The following is a 19953-nucleotide window of genomic DNA, read 5'->3' as shown; positions in this document are numbered from 1 at the left end:
TCCCTATGTAGGGAGACATGCTTTACTCACAGCTACAGATACATGTCACGGTGCTGTACTATAAGTCTGGCAGAACATGGCAATGTCCCAAATGGCACTCCCTGTATAGTACACTTTTTACCAGACACATATGGGACCTGGTCAAATGTAGTGCAGTAAATAAGAAATAGGGTGCCATTTTGGACAAATCTTTGTATCTCATAGAGCAAAAAACAACCAGCTTATTCCAGAACCAATCATTTTAATCGTCAACAGTAAAAGGTTTTATTAGTGTTAAATGTATATTTAGTTCATTCATTATTTCACTGAAGTAGTATCCTAGTTAATGTGTTGTTGGTGAATGTCCAGAGACAGTGTGTTGTTGGTGAATGTCCAGAGACAGTGTGTTGTTGGTGAATGTCCAGAGACAGTGTGTTGTTGGTGAATGTCCAGAGACAGTGTGTTGTTGGTGAATGTCCAGAGACAGTGTGTTGTTGGTGAATGTCCAGAGACAGTGTGTTGTTGGTGAATGTCCAGAGACAGTGTGTTGTTGGTGAATGTCCAGAGACAGTGTGTTGTTGGTGAATGTCCAGAGACAGTGTGTTGTTGGTGAATGTCCAGAGACAGTGTGTTGTTGGTGAATGACCAGAGACAGTGTGTTGTTGGTGAATGTCCAGACACAGTGTGTTGGTTAAAACAGAGATTCAATCCAAGGTGCATTGACAACAGCCACGCTGCACATGACTTTTAAAGGTCATTTATGTTTGAGACAACATTTGCAGCATTTACTGTGAATACAATATCTGCAAACATCTGTGAAATTGCTTTGAATTAAATGGCATATTGTGGATGGTGCAGTGTGATGTCAACGACACACCTTTGATTGAATACCATCCTTCGTGTGTCCAGGCAGACAGAGTTACAGTGGGATGTACTAAACTATACAGTACCACAATGGGATATACACTATCAACATCCTGGATTAACCCACTACAGTTATAACAAGACCAATTACATTGAGTAAATCTGAGATCTCTTTCATGGTTTATTAGGATACAATAATCAGCTTTTGATGTTAATCAAATGAAAACGGTCAGTTTTCTTCTTTATTTTCCAATTACCTTCTTTATCCAATCTTTGTACTTGCAGACATCCATGATGATTGCCGCTGCAGAACATTCTTCACCATTGTCCTCAGCGATGAAGACACCATAGAGCTGGTTCTTATACACCACACCTGCTCCAGAGTCACTTCTACAGGTTTCCACTCCGGCACGTTGTGCACAGAAGATGTCTTGATGGGACTTTGCCACGGAGGCGTCACATTTCATAACATCCACCTCTGCACAATGTAGGACTCTGGTGTTGGCAGCATCAGGTGCCTCAGCAGCAGGGTCCTCAGCATCAAGTACCCCAGCGTCAGGTGCAGCAGGTGTAGTGGCATCATAGCCTGCAATCTGAACTGTTTGGAACACTTCTGGTTTAGATGTCTTCCCCCGAAGTTTGGCCAAAAATTGTGTACAATCACCAAGAGGGATTGGATCAACCCCAGGACCTGGAATAGCTCCCGGAACAGGAGTTGGTAACTGCAGTAGCATGATGTCATGGGTTTTTCCTTTCTTATCTGTATGTATCATCTTCTGTTTGATTTCTACTTGAGGTTTCACAGGGCCGGGATGTCCACCTACTTCTGCATACATCTTCCATTCTGGTCCAGCAGGCCAACAGCGAGCGGCGGTTAGAAGCCACCTGTTGGTGATCAGAGAGCTGCCACAGAGCTTTTCCAATCCGTTCGTTGGAGTTTTAGCTGTCAAACGGACATGGTATCGCCTTTCAGTGGGACTGCACGTGTTTCCCCCGACCACTCTCTTCTGAATGTCGCCCAACGTGGTCTCGGCCAACATCAGGGAGAGTATCAGAACACCGCTCAGGATCTTCATGGTCTTCATGACCGCTGTACTTTCCAGAGGAAACATCTGTGTTTTTAAACATATTCTGGCCCCGTATCTCAGAACATATCCACCAACCAGTGTCCAGCATGCTAATCAACTTCATTTGATTGTCTGATTCTTTGGTACCGTGACTTTACATATGTAAAATTGAATTATTTGAATGAATCCATAAAGAGGGGTGTCCAGGTAGCCCAGAGGTTAGAGAGACATGCCTGTTACCCGGTCGGTGTTTCAAATTCTAACTCTGACAGGGTGCTTGTAAGGTGTGTGAGTGTGAGTGTATGTATGTGTGTGTGTGTGTGTGTGTGTGTGTGTGTGTGTGTGTGTGTGTGTGTGTGTGTGTGTATGTGTGTGTGTGTGTGTGTGTGTGTGTGTGTGTGTGTGTGTGTGTGTGTGTGTGTGTGTGTGTGTGTGTGTGTGTGTGTGTTTCCTGGGGGATTGCAAAATAAACTCAATAATAAACTACCTGTAAAATAACATAATTGTAGTTATACTCAACTGCATCCCTAAATCCTAACTCTATCCAATTATGAGAGTGACATGAAAAGGGAAAACATGCCAGTTATAGCCAGTGACGTCCTACTAATTGGGCCCAGAGCTCCCCCCAGTCAGGACAAATGCTCAGGAAAACCTTGGGGACCTAGTCATGATGCATAGCCAGACATATAGTATGTGGAAGAACAAAAAGAAGAACAAAATGTGTGTATAAGGCCTGAGACTAATCAATTCCCCCCTGGGGAAGTTCAATTCAGTTGGTGTCTTCAGTTGAACTTTTGGGACTGACACAAGTCATAGCCATAGCCTAGTTGGCTTTTTGTCTGGCTGTTTGTATGCAAATGATCTCTCTGAGGAATAGTTGTGCAAAAGACTCCAACGTACACTAAATGTTTCCGACAGGAGAGGTTTTGCATTATACCGCAGAGGTTTAACTGAACTATGCTGGGTGAATTTGACCTAATGAGTCTCATCATTCAACGTCTATTCAACTCTTTCAAAATCGCCTCAGGCAGCAAACCAGATTAAAAAAACTCCACTCTACGCTATCATTCTACATCACATTTCAGTTGGTATATGAATATTGATACAACTTCCACTGAACTTTATATGTGACTATAAAATAATCTGTTTGACTAAAGGTGCATAACGGCATATGGCTCCACTAGGAAAGTGAATCTATGCAAACTTTTGACAGTTGACACCAAACGTCAGTATGTGACCATCGATGTTGAAGTCTGTAAATGTAACTGCCAGGATCAAATTGTGGATGTCTCGCATGTCGCGCCAGCATCTTCACCATTAGACCAAGAGCCAGTAGGAGTAAATCCCCTCGGTCTGAAGGGTGACATTTTGGAAAAACAAGTCTCAGGCAGAGCTGTACTCGTCACGAGAGCGTGAACACAAATGGTGTCCACTACATAAAGGTATGAAACATAATACCTGTGGCAGTATGTGAAGAGGTGTGCTGCCATTGACCAGAAATAGGCTCTCAGTTTCTACTACAGAGGCTCACAGGGGTACATTTCAAAAAAAAATTGCTTTTACTGTCGATAAAGTTACAACCTAAATGATGTGTTTAAGAATTCAGCTTAAATGTTCAGCAAATCAAACTTGCAAACACATCTACCTGCACTCTCCGTAGAAAACTCTCTGACCATATGTAACGGATGTGAAACGGCTAGCTTAGTTAGCGGTGCGCGCCCGGGTATGGGCGAGGAGACGGTCTAAAGTTATACTGTTACACATAGTCACCCAGACTCTCAACTCTGCCTGACTCTATTTCCCTGCAACGAGCTGAGGTACTCTGGGGATGGGCTCACCATTGTTTACCAGTCACTCTGCCCCCCACATGTTCACACCTCTGCTTCTAGAACACTGCCTGGGCAAGTCTCCTGTCCTGACCAGAGTGAACCAACCGTAGTCAGCTAATCAAAGACCCTATCTGGGGTAGGAGAACCCCAACTCCTTCTCAGAACCCTCAGTGGTCTCTAAGAGTGCAGGTTGAGGACATCTCTGTAAACCCCTGCACTCCACGGCAACTTACCAACTGGACGTTTCCTGCATGGTCGGGCATCTTCCTAGACTTTCCCAAACATCACTGTTGTGCGTGGATAACAATGAAAGTGGACTTTGGTTGGTCAGGGGTCTTTACATGTTTCAGTATTCAGCCCAGACACGACAGCCTGGACCCAATGTTAACATATGACTTAAGATGGCCGTCATGTTTGTATATTGCATAACTCCAGATGGCTACCCCCATGACCTTGTTATTGTTGACCTAGCCACATTACATGCTAGCTCTAGGATAGCTGCTACTTGCTATACCAATCCACAGCTTGTGGCCTACTAGCCTAGCGTGCTAACCTACCACCGTTGTCTATTCTAGTTGGCCCTGTGTAGGGTACTACGCTAGACTAGTGTTCTCTTGTCTTCTCTTGTAGACACACTATCACCATTCACAATGCATCAATACTTCTTCTACTAAAACGTTTGTTTGTGTCTGTCTGGAGCGTGGCAATAAATGTATGTTCTGTACATCTGTGTTCTACTGGTCATTATCTGTCCTCTTACCGGACTGTTTTACCTACATTTTAACCAGCATCTCTTTTAGAGACCACCGCCAATTGGTGGCACCATTTCTCGCGCTCAGTCCTTGCCCCAGAGTGAGGGGAAAACAATAGAGGTAGATAGAGGGCCCTTCTTTGCATATGCACCATGATGGCTTCTGTGACAGCACCATTGAGGGATTTCTCCATTTTAAAGTAGTCCATTTCTTCTTTGTCTACTTTTATGGCCACGTGATCTCTCACTCTTTTCCGCTGAGTGAGGGAAAACTACCAGCTGATAAGTGTGGTGGCTGTTTTGGGTGGCTAGAGACATCATTATCTAGTCTATGGAGGTCAGCTGTGATCACTTGCAAGCCAGCGGGCGCATTCAAATCAAATCAAATTGTATTTGTCCCATGCGCTGAATACAACAGGTGGCTGGAGTCTTTGACAATTTTTAGGCCCTTCCTCTGACACCGCCTAGTATAGAAGTCATGGATGGCAGGAAGCTTGGCCCCAGTGATGTACTGGGCCGTACGCACTATTTATTTTTTATTTATTTACCCGCTATTTTACCAGGTAAGTTGACTGAGAACAAGTTCTCATTTGCAGCAACGACCTGGGGTTGGAGGTTGGAGGCCGAGCAGTTGCCATACCAGGCAGTGATGCAACCAGCTCTCGATGGTGCAGCTGTAGAACCTTATGAGGATCTGAGGACCCATGCCAAATATTTTCAGTCTCCCGAGGGGGAATAGGTTTTGTTGTTCCCTCTTCACGACTGACTTGGTGTGCTTGGACCATGTTAGTTTGTTGGTGATGTGGACACTAAGGAACTTGAAGCTCGCAACCTGCTCCACTACAGCCCTGTCGATGAGAATGGGTGCGTGCTCGGTCCTCCTTTTCCTGTAGTCCATAATCATCTCTTTTGTCTTGATAACGTTAAGAGAGAGGTTGTTCTGTCAACACACGTTGAATAAATTCTAGGCTGACTACATGGTTTATGGCGCTGGTGAGGGTGTGGATGATTGGTGTCTACCCCTCAGGGCGCCACAATTCTGAATACAACTTTAAACATATCAACTTCCTTATTTGTCCTAGTTATTTTGGAAGTTCTAATGGAGTATGTAGTGTGGTATTACTAATATAAGAATAAATACACGAAGGGGAGGGAATGAGTGCACACTTCTGGAGAAACGTAGACCATTTGAATAAGGCCAAAACGTAGCCTCTTAATTATTAGTTGACCTCATTTTTGTTGACTTGTTCATCAGGAATTGACTGTCTCTGTCGGTTACAGAGTGGCCTCATACAACCTGAACCAGTCACAAACTGCCAAACTATTCCAGAACCAATCATTTTCATAGTCAACAGTAATATGCTTATTATAACAGTTGACATACTGTATGTGTTAGTTACTGTAACTATGGTGTTCATCAGAAATGTAGTGGTGTTGTACTGGAGGTCAGCTGTATGTATGACTCCCCCTGGTGGCCCTCAGGGAAATGCACATCCCAACCAACAGTAACGTCAGATCAGTGGTCACCAACCTTTTCTGGGTCAAGATCACTTTCGGAGTCAAAATGCTGAGATCCACCACTCTGATTGTTTATTAACTTGACTTAAGAAATGTACGCCTATGCAACATGAACCAATTAAAAACAGTACTGTAGCAGTGAGGTTGTGCAGTAAGCTAGATGCTCAATACATTATCACCGCATACTGGCTTTGCATGAATTTACCTTGTTGTTCGGGACATTTTTTTCAATTATATTTCAAAATATGAGATAGGTTATATGATCACACCGGTAATAGATCCATTGTTGTATTACTTGTGAGGCACAGCTGAGTGAGCATACATTTAAATAATTTGCTTTTTATTTTACTGGGTTGATGGAGCCTGCATCTGATGTTCAGTCTCAGCGGAGGGAGAGAGCAGCAGACTGAGGGTCAGTCTCAGCGGAGGGAGAGAGCAGCAGACTGAGGGTCAGTCTCAGTGGAGGGAGAGAGCAGCAGACTGAGGGTCAGTCTCAGCGGAGGGAGAGAGCAGCAGACTGAGGGTCAGTCTCAGCGGAGGGAGAGAGCAGCAGACTGAGGGTCAGTCTCAGTGGAGGGAGAGAGCAGCAGACTGAGGGTCAATCTCAGAGGAGGGAGAGAGCAGCAGACTGAGGGTCAGTCTCAGCAGAGGGAGAGAGCAGCAGACTGAGGATCAGTCTCAGTGGAGGGAGAGAGCAGCAGACTGAGGGTCAGTCTCAGTGGAGGGAGAGAGCAGCAGACTGAGGATCAGTCTCAGTGGAGGGAGAGAGCAGCAGACTGAGGGTCAGTCTCAGTGGAGGGAGAGAGCAGCAGACTGAGGGTCAGTCTCAGCGGAGCGAGAGAGCAGTAGACTGAGGGTCAGTCTCAGCGGAGGGAGAGAGCAGCAGACTGAGGGTCAGTCTCAGCGGAGGGAGAGAGCAACAGACTGAGAGTCAGTCTCAGCGGAGGGAGAGAGCAGCAGACTGAGGGTCAGTCTCAGCGGAGGGAGAGAGCAGCAGACTGAGGGTCAGTCTCAACGGAGGGAGAGAGCAGCAGACTGAGGGTCAGTCTCAACGGTGGGAGAGAGCAGCAGACTGAGGGTCAGTCTCAACGGAGGGAGAGAGCAGCAGACTGAGGGTCCATCTCTCAACAGCCCTCCGCTCTCCCTTTCCTCCACTGACACTGACCAAAAAGGAACACCATCTTCCAGCTGATGGCACCGTATTATTTCTGCCTCATGCACCAATTCATGTTGTTACTCCTATGAACAGAGAAAGTGAAATATTCCTTGATATTAAAAAAGACCCAACCCGCTAACAATAACAACAACGCAGGCCTATAGATGCACTTTCCTACTCAATGATTACTGCTGCAGTGCTTGTTGTAGGGCTGAGTGGAAATATGAAGAACAGTGCTGACAGAAGAACAGTGCTGACAGAAGAACAGTGCTGACAGAAGAACAGTGTTGAAAGAAGAACAGTGTTGACAGAAGAACAGTGCTGACAGAAGAACAGTGTTGACAGAACAACAGTGCTGACAGAAGAACAGTGCTGACAGAAGAACAGTGCTGACAGAAGAACAGTGTTGAAAGAAGAACAGTGTTGACAGAAGAACAGTGCTGACAGAAGAACAGTGTTGACAGAACAACAGTGCTGACAGAAGAACAGTGCTGACAGAAGAACAGTGTTGACAGAAGAACAGTGTTGAAAGAAGAACAGTGTTGACAGAAGAACAGTGTTGACAGAACAACAGTGTTGAAAGAAGAACAGTGCTGACAGAAGAACAGTGTTGACAGAAGAACAGTGTTGACAGAACAACAGTGTTGAAAGAAGAACAGTGCTGACAGAAGAACAGTGTTGACAGAACAACAGTGCTGACAGAACAACAGTGCTGACAGAAGAACAGTGTTGACAGAACAACAGTGCTGACAGAAGAACAGTGTTGACAGAACAACAGTGCTGACAGAAGAACAGTGTTGACAGAACAACAGTGCTGACAGAACAACAGTGCTGACAGAAGAACAGTGTTGACAGAAGAACAGTGCTGACAGAACAACAGTGCTGACAGAACAACAGTGCTGACAGAAGAACAGTGTTGACAGAAGAACCGTGTTGACAGTACTGAGTAAGAACTTAAACATGAACTCACTCATAAAAACAGCAGGTCTTTGCTGTATTCGTGGACAGTCTCTCTCTAGTCAAGGTTTTAAACGCTTTGAAATCTCACAGTATCAACTTTGCCATAGCATTATTTTATGCCTGCTACTTTACTGCAGACTCGGTCATCTGAGCAATCTGATTGGCCAGCGGTGTCATAGTTCACTTGATTTCCTCTCCAGGCCCACCGGGAAGACAGAGTTTGTACCTTCAGACACATGAAATGGCAACAGTTTGCCTACCCGGCGCGCAGGGCAGCTGAATTGGCTGCACCTGCCACTAAGGCTTTATCGTTGGGTTTTTTACAGAAATGTTTGGCGATCGACTAGAAATGCCTTGGAGATCGACAAGTCAAAACATTAAGAACACCTGCTCTTTCCATGACGTAGACTGACCAGGTGAATCCAGGTGACAGCTATGATCCCTTATTGATGTTACTTGTTAAAGCCACTTCAATCAGTGTAGATGAAGGGGAGGAGAAATGTTAAAGAAGGATTTAAAAGCCTTGACACAATTGAGACATGGATTGTGTATGTGTGCCATTCAGAGGGTGAATGGGTAAGGCAAGATATGAAGTCCCTTTGAACGTGCTATGGTAGTAGGTGCCAGGTGCACCGGCTTGTGTCAAGAACTGCAACGCTGCTGGGTTTTTCGTGCAGCACAGTTTCCCGTGTGCATCATGAATGGTCCACCCCCCAAAGGACATTCAGCCAACTTGAAACAACTGTGGTTAGCTTTGAAGTCAACATGGGAGGCATCCCTGTGGAACGTTTTGACACCATGGGGGGTGGGGGGTTTGGGGGGGTGCAACTCAATATCAGGAAAGTGTTGTTAATGTGTTGTACACTCAGTATAAATGGCTTTCTGTTAGAGAGCTTTATTAATTAATTTGATTAAATTGCCTTAAATTAAAAGGTGTATTGTGGATAGTGCATTGTGCTTGTCAACTATGCACCTTGGATTGAATCCCTGTCTTAGTGTGTAAAGGGCGACAAAGTTACAGTGGGATATACACTATTAATGTCCTGGATTAACACACTACAGTGTCGTGACTTTACTTTCATTAATCTAATGACTGTTATTTATATAATCAACTAACCACGTTTAACTGTTAATCATGTAACAATTATCTCATTAGGAATTTGGGGCACTATGAGAGCAGTTGCTTAAAGAGTTACCATCTCCCGAATTAAACTCTAAAGGTCTTTGCCCATCACATCCATAAAACAGTCAACGTGTTAATCATAACTTCGTATCGTATCATCATTCTGAACAGTCGTAACCTCGGCATCTGCAAAAAACCCAGCCTTACTTATGAATCAGTACTACACAAATTGGTTGAATTACTTATTTACTAGCTAACTAAATGGTAACACAGGATAAACATACACACTTAATACATTAGAAACAGGTCCCTAGCGGACTGACACAATATTGAGGCTTGTTACAAAAGTGATGTAGAGAGTGAGCGAGAGAGAGACAGAGACATAATACTTTGGTACATTTAGAAATGACTCTCACAGTAATCAGATACTTTGCACCCGAACCGCCACCCGTTTGGAGTAAGATATCATGACTGTATTTACCTGTAAATGTCCTGGTTCTTGGTGTTTTTCTGTCCGAGCCAGGCCTTCTTGGAAAGGGGGATGTGCCATTGTGCTGCATGCTTGTCAGGCTCTGATTTTCCAAAAGGAGTCCCCCACCCATCTCTTATACTGTTATTCTTCCATTCGCTCTGGGAGATGATTCTTTGAAGATAGGCTAGCCAGCCGTGTCAATGGTTCCCAGTGGGGGGATGAGAGTAGTAGAATACGATGGTTTGAAAAGAGTAGTAGAATGGTCCCACTTAAATTTGCTTTTCTAGATACTTTACTTAGGACAGCTAATCAGCTATACCAGTGAGTGTCCAGGAGGTGACTTCATCGTCTCTACCTCGTGTTGAGATTTCAGAGTTCAAACCACATCGGACATGAGCTGCAGCTACAAGCCTCTCTGGTCTGTTCATTCTTAATCCCTGAATTTGGAGAGCGAGACTCATGATCTCCCCTCCTTTAATTTACAACAGGGTGTGAGGTGTCATCCTCCCACCAGCTCTCCAGCATCAGGTGCAGCAGGTGTAGTGGCAGCATAGCCTGCAATATGAACTGTTTGGAACTCATCTGGTTTAGATGTCTTTTCCCAAAGTTTGGACAAAAACTGTGCACAATCCCTTAGAGGGATTGGACCAGTGCAGACGAGAGCACTGAATCCAGCTTCACACAGACATGAGCTGACGAAGGTTACCATCAGTTTTATGGTGCTCTCAAGACAGCTGGGAACTCAGAAAAATATGAGGTCGGAAAATCGGAGCTCGAGAAAGAGGCCCGAGATCCTGAGTTGGAATTTCGAGTTGGATGACTGTTCAGAGTTTTTTTTAGAGTTCCCAGTTGTCTTGAATGCACTGAAGTTGGAAGTGGGAGATTTCCGAGTTCCCAGTTTCCAGTTGTTTTGAATGTGGCACTAATGCTCAGAGGAAGAAGGTAGGGTATTCCCTTTGAGTCAGGAACCAAAACTCTTCTTTAGTGACCCCTGAACGCATTCGGTCACATGACAGGTCGATCAGCTGTTTGATTTCACTTACCGGCATGTCAACTGAGCCAGGATCACAGTCAAACGGATTGGGAAGGAGGTCCCAAGTGCTCTTCCAAGTGTTTGGAGGTGTGCAGTCATCACTCGTGTGGGACTCTTACTGATGCTGTTTTCTGTTAGATACATGCACAGCTGAGGGAAGGGGGCATGGTTAACTTTTCTCCAATAAGAATTCTTTCCTCTGAATCCACTGATTCTGTCACTCATCTGTAGAATGTTTTTGTATTTTCCCTGCATGCTTGCGTTTAGTTCTTTCAGTTTCCAAAATATTTCTGTTATATAGGCAAAGAGTCACATTTTATTTTCATTACACAAAAAAGTCAACCAAGTCAGTTTTTTTTTACATTCATTGTGAATGACAACAGTTCCTCTCTCAATTAAAAAAATGTGTCCAACACTCGCCCTCGATGATCACCAAGCCTCAGTATGAAATAGAACCTTGTCATGCTCTGATCCCATATCTCCACATAGTTTTGCGAGCAGGCGGTGCAGTGGATGTGGTTTGATGTAGTTTTCAGTCAAAGTTACCTGCTGCAGTGTATGTCTGAGATCTGTGCTCAGCTCTTTGCCGCCTGTTGCTCTCAGTGGATCATAACATGCGTCCGGAGGGAGAAACATTCATAACTAGAGTGCAGAGTCCTGTCCTCCGTCCCGCCTTAGACGGAGCCCATCTGTGAAACACCCCACCATTCGAACCCATATGGAATCTGTTATGCGTCAATGTAGCCACACAGCACAGTGAACATTCCCTGTGCACTTTCATGCTCGGGAATAGTGAGACAGAACAATAGATTTGAATAATTTTCATTTAAATTGTTAAGATTAACCACATTATAATGATTTCGAGATACAGAGCCAATATTAAAATAAATGTTTTGTGTATATATACAAAACATGGCTACACCCCCTAGTTTGGGAACCGCTGGGTTAGCATGTCATCATTATTCACAAAATATTTATGATTATCTGTAATCATGGTAGCATCCACATTCATGTAAAAGTGTTCAGAAAAAGATGATATTCTTATTTACAATTAAAGTTACTCCAACACTACATTATATACCATTCATTTCATTATTGCCAAAGAAAGGCAAAAATGTGGTACTCATGAGTACGCTGCATAGGGATGGGAGAAGCTCTGGCCAGGAACATCAAAAACCAGGAATCATAATGAATTCCAATGCTACAAAAGAAGGGTTGGACAATTTAGACAAGCTGGTAAGTGTCTACAGCTGCAAAAGAAGAACCCTATGCTGGCCACTTGTGATATTCTTCAACATTTTGGACATCTCGGCGCACAACGCATTTGTCATCTGGATGGCATTGAACCCAGATTGGAACCGAGGGAAGCTCCAGATGAGATGACTCTATCTCGAGGAGCTGGGCAAGGCATTGGTAAGACCTCAAATCCATTGGAGTGTTAGGTTCTAAATTAACCTATTAAAACTCACAGATGCTTAATAAAGCTCAAACCAAGTTTAATCACCCATTGGGTCGATACAGCTGCATAAGACAAAAGACATATTCACAATAGTGGTAATATATATACCCTAATTTGGGTACAGTTTCCTCCGCTCTAAATGTTACATCTCTATTGCTAGGCAAGAAGTTAAGTGATACGGTCAATAAACTGTTCCTTCTCCCTTAACCTGACCAGACCTCGACCCCCTTTCTCACTAATCCACTGCTCTCCACCCTTATCATTGCCTGCCAACGTGATCGTTTTCCCTGCACTCATTACATTCCATGCGTAATTACATTAACCATATGCATTCCTCCTACAGATAACCATTAACTTCTGGTGTAGACCCTACACTATGTCACCCCTTATGTCTCTAGTATAACTAATGATTAATACTATTTAAAGTTTAGAAATCCAAACCCATCAGTAGGCAACATATCCCAAGGACCCCAGCTTCTGTAGCCACCGCGAGGAAGATTCAGGAAGAGGATGCTGATGTCCCAATCCGCACGACCCACAGAACCAACAACTCCAATATCGGAAGTAAGTGTGAGTGATGTTGTTGCATGTGTGTGTGTCTGACTCTCCTACCTTGGCCTGCTGTTACTATATATGTGAGTGAATGAGTGAGATGTTATTAAAATTCCTGAACTAAGTATTTTCATCATTCTTAATTGCAGCCGATAGCAACAACTGGCTCCCCTGTGGCACAGTGGTATAAGGCACTGCATCTCAGTGCTAGAGGTGTCAATACAGACCCTGGTTTGATCCCGGGCTGTATCACAACCAGCTGTGATCGGGTGTCCCATAGGGTGGCGCACAGTTGTCCGGGTTAGGGGAGGGTTTGGCCGTGGTAAGCCGTCATTGTTAAACCATTTGTTCTTAATTGACTAGTTAAATAAAGGTAAAAATATATATATATAAAATAACAAGAAGCCCTGCGATGTGTGTGGACCCAAGAAAGACTGGAAGACACAGTACACATGCATCAAGTGCAACACACACAGTAAAACTCTATCCCTCATGTGATGTGTAAACTGGCCTTAATTGTGTTCAATGGGCCTCATTTAACATTTCCATAAAATACTGAATGTAAAGTTTGTTCAGTTCATAATATGAAGAGAAACTATAGATCTACTGGCAAATCCTTTTTAATCCTTGTCATATTTTTGACTTGATTCATGATGATGACTGCTAGCTTAGATTTTGAAAGTATGACATGAACAGTCCAATCAAAGCTACTGTAGATATAATGTGATTTGACGCCATTCTATCTGTGGCCAATGACCTTGAGCCTTCTTGGATGGGCATTTCTAATGTAACTCAATGGCAGCACTGAAGGGGCTTGAATTTTAGAGCTCTGCCCTTAGACTTGGCTGTGACGTACTGTCCCCATGAGTGACAGAACACTGAGCTAATCATGGCGCAACTAGAGAACATTACCAACACCTACGATCCATATTTTCTGCTGGCTGCCCCACCACCACAGAAGGCACTGAGCTAGGCTGGTAGCCTAGTGGTTAGAGCATTGGACTAGTAACTGAAAGTTTGCAAGATCAAATCCCTGAGCTGACAAGGTGCAAATCTGTTGTTCTGCCCCTGAACAAGGCAGTTAACCCACTGTTCTGAGGCCGTTATTGAAAATAAGAAATAGTTCTTAACTGACTTGCCTAGTTAAATAAATGTTAAATAAATAAATAGGCTGAAACACCTGCATTTTGGAGCTGCCTTACTCAAGAAAGCAAAATGTTTGTATGCAGCTTTATTAAAACCTCTATGGGATCGGTGTCCTCCTGTGGGACGGTTGAGCTAATGTGATTAGCATGAGGTTGTAAGTAACAAGAACATTTCCCTGGACATAGACATGTCTTATACGGGTAGAAAGCTTAAAGTCTTGTTAATCTAACTGCACTGTCCAATTTACAGTAGCTATTACAGTGAAAAGATACCATGTTATTGTTTGAGGAGAGTGCACAACAACAACAAAAAATGTATCAAGGCAACTGGTTTGATGCATTCACCTCTGAAGGTAAATAATGTACTTACATTCAGTAATCTTGCTCTGATTTGTCTTCCTGAGGGTCCCAGAGATAAATGTAGCATAGTTTTGTTTGATAAAATCCATTTTTATATTAAAATGTAGGAACTGGGTTCTACAGTTTGAACCCCTGCTGTGTCTGCCACCCCCCATCTAGATGTGTGAAGGTTTGTGTTTTTTCTGTAGGGAAGCTAATTATGCATAATTTATGATGTTCCTGGGAGTGTGTAATCTTAAATGTCTTATTACCATATAATTGTTGTAAGTTCTCTATAGTTATGTACTTGCAAATGTATCAATTGACCAATTGGGCACATTTGAGCAGACTTGATACAACATTGTGAACAGTAAATAATGGTTCATTGGATCAGTCCAAAACTGCACATACATAGCTGCCATCTAGTGGCCAAAATCTAAATTGCGCCTAGACTCCTAAGTGATATAATGGCCTTTCACTTGCGTTTCAAAGATGATGGAACAAAAATATTATAGAAAACGCATGTTTATTCTTTTTATTATATTTACGAGATCTAATGTGTTATATTCTCCTACATTCATTTCACATTTCCACAACATTCAAAGTGTTTCCTTTCAAGTGATATCAACAATATGCATATCCTTGCTTCAGGTCCTGAGCTTTTTTTTTGTCATTTTAGGTGAAATTTAAATTGAAAAAAAGGTTCTGATCCATAAGAGGTATTTAGGCTATGTCACCCATATCAGCAATGTTTTTTTAAAGGAAGTAAATGAGGCTGAATGAACTGTTTCACTGCCAGACAAGGCTCTTCTGATCGCCAGGTGTAGCAGTGGTAAGATGTTGGGACTGCTGTTGGGACAGCTTCATGTAGGCTCTAACAGTTTATGGGCACCGTTTGTCACCGTTATAGTGCAATTCATGTATTGTTTAGTATCGTGTTGCGTAGTCGCTTGGCTGGCATGCATAACACCTTTTATTTTTTTTGCCCAACCAAGATGAACATGCTAAAATCGTCACTGAGTGTATGTGTGATAAAAAAAACGACTCTCTCTCTTTCTCTTTCTCTTTCTCTCTCTCTCGCTCTCCCTCCCTCCCTGTCGCACACACACACACATACACACACGCCCTGACCCCACTGACCATCGTGTTTTATCTCGGCATCGCAGCAACCCCGTTAAACCGGAGACTGGTTACTTAGATACCCTACCGGAATAGTGCTAGTGCGCCTTGGGCGCGCTGAAATGTGGCAAATCTCAGTTCAGACAATCAGTTGATATGATCTTTATTCAGTGATATTGAACGTTATTATCTAATTCACTGATAATGATTATTACTGTTACTTTGTTATAGCCAACATTATGTTAATGTTGTTGCTATCGTCCGTCGTTTTGTATCTGGGAAATTCGGGAAAGCCAAACAAGACCAACATTTGAAGAAGCGTAAGTTGATTTTTCGTACAATTATTTGAATTTGTGGACGTAGATCATAACGAATTCGATACGAAATGGATACATCACAGTAGGCTAGTCATTGATCAATAATATTCTGTCATTTTATATTTAACAGTATAGATAACCTATTGTAGCCTAAAAAGTTTGTAATTTTATGTTTTATTTTCTTTCTCTGATGTTTGTTTATATGCGTGCGCATATAAAGAGCTATACTGCATGGTTCTCATGTTTATAGTTGGTTCCCATACAGTAAATACAAGTGTTCTTGCAGGGCGTTTATGTATGCTTACCTCATAACAAATGCAATAAGCATCTCATCATCATCTTAATCACATCATCATTTTGAATCACCCTCCTCTTCCTCCTCCTCACCCCTCCCATAACATCTCTAAAGTAAAGCGTCTAAAACATCATTGTGTTGGTCCCTGACATAATAACATACAGAGTTCAGCCAGGCAGACAATGACTGATTGGCCCAAATCATAGCCCTGCAATCCACACAGTCAGCCAGTCCAACAGTCAGCCAGACAGCCAGCCAATTAGACAGTCAACCAGTAAAACAGTTAGCAAGTCAGGCTGCCAGTCAGCCAGTAAGTTAGCCAGCCAGTCAGCAAGTCAGTCAGTCAGAAACACAACCAAAACAAACAAGTTTGTAGAGTCATATGCTTGATGTCGTTATTGCGTGCAAGGAATACGGGACCAAATACTCAACTTTTGACTAAATGTAATACACTACAAGTGAATTAGTCCAAATACTTATGACACCTTCAAATGGGGAGACTGTTACACAAAAGTGCTTTCATTTCTAAATGGTAAAACGGACATATGTATAAAAATACCCTCAAATATAAGGTTACCTACTGTTACCTCAAGAGCAACATTTGAGCTCAAATCCAAAATGCTGGAGAATACCCAAATTAAAAGTTTTAGCTTCACGGTCCAAATAAATGCATATAGGGGAGTGTATCTGAGATACATAGTCTACTCTCTCTCTCCCTCTCGCTCTCGCGCGCACACGCGCCGTGACCCCATTGAACATATTGGTTTATCTCGTTATATCTGCAGCCCCGTTAAACCCGGAGACTGGTTACTTAGATACCCGACCAGGATGCTGCTCGTGCGACGTACGCGGGCTGAAATGTAGCAAATCTTAGTTCAGACAATCAGTTAATATGGTCGTTCTTCAGTGACATTGAAAGTCATTATGTAATTCACCAATACTTATTATTATTGCTTCTTTGTTGTAGCCTACATTTTGTTAATGTGTTTGATCTCGTCAGCCTTTTTGCAACTGGAAAAGTCGGGAGAGCCAAACAAGACCATAGTAAGAATTTAAAGAAAGGTGAGTTGTTTTTTCGTTGTGGACTTGTGGACAAATTCGATACGAAATCGATACATCAGAGTAGGCTATAGTCATTGATCAATAATATTTGGTCATTTTATATTTAACAATATAGATAGCCTAATGTTGACTAAAAAGTCTGTCATTTTATATTTAACAGTATAGATAGCCTAATGTTGACTAAAAAGTCTGTCATTTTATATTTAACAGTATAGATAGCCTAATGTTGACTAAAAAGTCTGTCATTTTATGTTTAATTTTCTTTCTGTGATGTTTGTCAAAGCATCGAGCTGCTCATGTAAAGAGCTACAGTATACTGCATGGTTCTCATGTTTATAGTTGGTTCCCATACAGTAAATACAAGTGTTCTTGCAGGGCGTTTATGTCTGCTTACCTCATAACAAACGCAATAAGCATCTCATCATCATCTTAATCACATCATCATTTCGAATCACCCCCCTCCTCCTCCTCACCCCTCCCATAACATCTCTAAAGTATAGCGTCTAAAACATCATTGTGTTGGTCCCTGATATAATAACATACAAAGTTCAGCCAGGCAGACAATGACTGATTGGCCCAAATCATAGCCCTGCAATCCACACAGTCAGCCAGACAGTTAGCCAGTCAGCTAGTCAGACAGACAGATAGTCATTCAGTCATTCATTCATTCATTCAGCCAGCCAGCCAGCCAGCCAGCCAGCCAGCCAGCCAGCCAGCCAGCCAACCTGTCACTCACTCACTCACTCACTCACTCACTCACTCACTCACTCACTCACTCACTCACTCACTCACTCACTCACTGGGAGAATCTCACCTGCATACTCCTCGCATGGTCTTTCCTCTCTCCTCACCTCCTTCTCAAAACCCATTGGAGGAGAAGGTCAGAGGGGAGGAACTTCTGACTTTCTCATCCAATGAGTTTTGAGAAGGGTGTGAGGCGAGAGGAGAGAGGACATGAGGGAAATGCTATTGAGATTCTCCAACTCATTCAGGGTGCTTTTCCACTGAGACTTACCCCCACACCAGTGGGCCGCCAGTGTTTTACGTTAATGTAAGCTCTACCCCCAAGCCATAAGACTGCTGGAAAATTAGTCAATTGGCCATCAGACTATTTACATTGACACCCCCTCCCCTTCATTTGTTTTGTACACTGCTGCTACTCGCTGTTTATTATCTATGCATAGTCACTTCACCCCTTCCTACACCCCTACCTACACCCCTACCTACACCCCTACTTCGACTAACCTGTAGCCCCGCACATTGACTCGGTACAGGTACCCCCTGTTTATTGCCTCATTATTGTTATTTTATTGTGCTACTTTTTATAATTTTTTACTTTAGTTTATTTGGTAAATATTTTCTTAACTCTTTCTATAACTGCACTGTTGGTTAAGGGCTTGTCAGTAAGAATTTCACAGTAAGGTTTACACATGTTGTATTCGGCACATGTGACAAATAAAGTTTGATTTGATTTAGTGTAATTGTGTATCCATCAGGACACTAAGGACTTGTGGCGAGCTGAATCAACAACGTCTGCATCAATCAAGACTGTTTCTTTGTGACATGGTGTTAAAGCCCACCGTCAGCCGTTGTTAAAAAATATATATATATTTCACTTTTATTTAACTATTAAAGTCAGTTAAGAACAAATTCTTATTTACAATGACGGCCTACACTGGCCAAACATGGATGACCCTGGGCCAATTGTGCGCCACCCTATGGGACTCCCAATCATGTTATGTAAATGAAGCTGAAAAGTACCCAGGGCCTTGGCTCCAAGTTAGAGCAGGTCAGCCGGATCCATGGCCCAGTGAGACACGGGTGCCGGCCTGCGTAGATGGAAACAGAAAAGTCTGAGCCTATTTGGTGAAACACCAGGATAAATCCTCAATGGAAACTTGGCATCAGTCAGCCAACCCCTCACTCACTCAATCACTCTCTCAATCAGCCAGCCAGGCAGTCAGCCAGTCAGTCAGTCAGTGTCCCTCCTCTTCCCATTCATCTACATTAGTACACATCTGTTCCTGTACAGACTGAGTGCTCAGAGAGAGAGACAACAGTGAGATGTGGTAATACACACGCCGCCGCCACTCTCCTTCACTACAATTAGCAGTTCTGTTCTCTCTTTCTCCCTCTCTCTCCATCATTTATTCTGTCACTATCTCTCTCTTTTACCTCCCACCCCCCCCTCTATATATTTTCTCTCCCTCCCTCCCTCCCTCCCTCCCTCCCTCCCTCCCTCCCTCCCTCCCTCCCTCCCTCCCTCCCTCCCTCCCTCTTTCTTTCTTTCTTTCTTTCTCTCAATCTCTCCCTCCTTTCTCCCTGTCTCTCCCTCTTTCTCTCTCTTTCTCTCAATCTCCCTCCTTTCTCCCCATCTCTCCACCCTTTCTTTCTCTCTCTTTCTCTCAATCTCTCCCTCCTTTCTCCCCATCTCTCCACCCTTTCTCTCTCTCTTTCTCTCAATCTCTCCCTCCTTTCTCCCCATCTCTCCCTGCTTTCTCTCTCTCTTTCTCTCTCTCTTTCTCTCAATCTCTCCCTGCTTTCTCCCTGTCTCTCCCCCCTTTCTCTCTCTCTTTCTCCCTCCTCTTTCCCCATTGCTGTATCTCTCCCCTCTCTCACCCTCCTTCCTCCGTTTAGGTTTTTTATTCTATCCATCCATCCAGCAGCCCAATCAAACACTTAGAGGCACTCGTTTCCATCCGCTGCTCGATTGGGCAATCTGGCCCCCATTGAAATGTGTTTATGTTCTGTTTGTTCCGCGTCAACTGAGGTGTTCTGTCATGTGACGTAGGGAGATGTCATGTTAAGTGCAGTTATGTTGGCTACCTGGGAATTCATATAACAGCGTTGTAACAGCCTATCTTGTTAATTGACAGACTTACAATATTTTCAGAAAGTATTCAGACCCCTTGA

General features: G+C 43.3%; 1 protein-coding gene across 1 annotated transcript; it reads right to left on the bottom strand.

The window, feature by feature from the left end:
- Positions 1-224: 224 nt before the first annotated feature.
- LOC118940083 (kallikrein-8-like) lies at positions 225-1959 on the bottom strand. The gene has a single exon (XM_036948315.2). It carries the CDS (start codon positions 1953-1955, stop codon positions 1086-1088), a length of 870 nt encoding a protein of 289 aa, XP_036804210.1. The 5' UTR covers positions 1956-1959; the 3' UTR covers positions 225-1085.
- Positions 1960-19953: the final 17994 nt, after the last annotated feature.

This window comes from Oncorhynchus mykiss, chromosome 13, assembly GCF_057628025.1.
Source record: "Oncorhynchus mykiss isolate SJ-2025 chromosome 13, ASM5762802v1, whole genome shotgun sequence".
Lineage (NCBI taxonomy): Eukaryota > Metazoa > Chordata > Actinopteri > Salmoniformes > Salmonidae > Oncorhynchus > Oncorhynchus mykiss.
The sequence above is the reverse complement of the archived record's forward strand: the minus strand, read 5'-3'. Positions and strand labels throughout refer to the sequence as shown.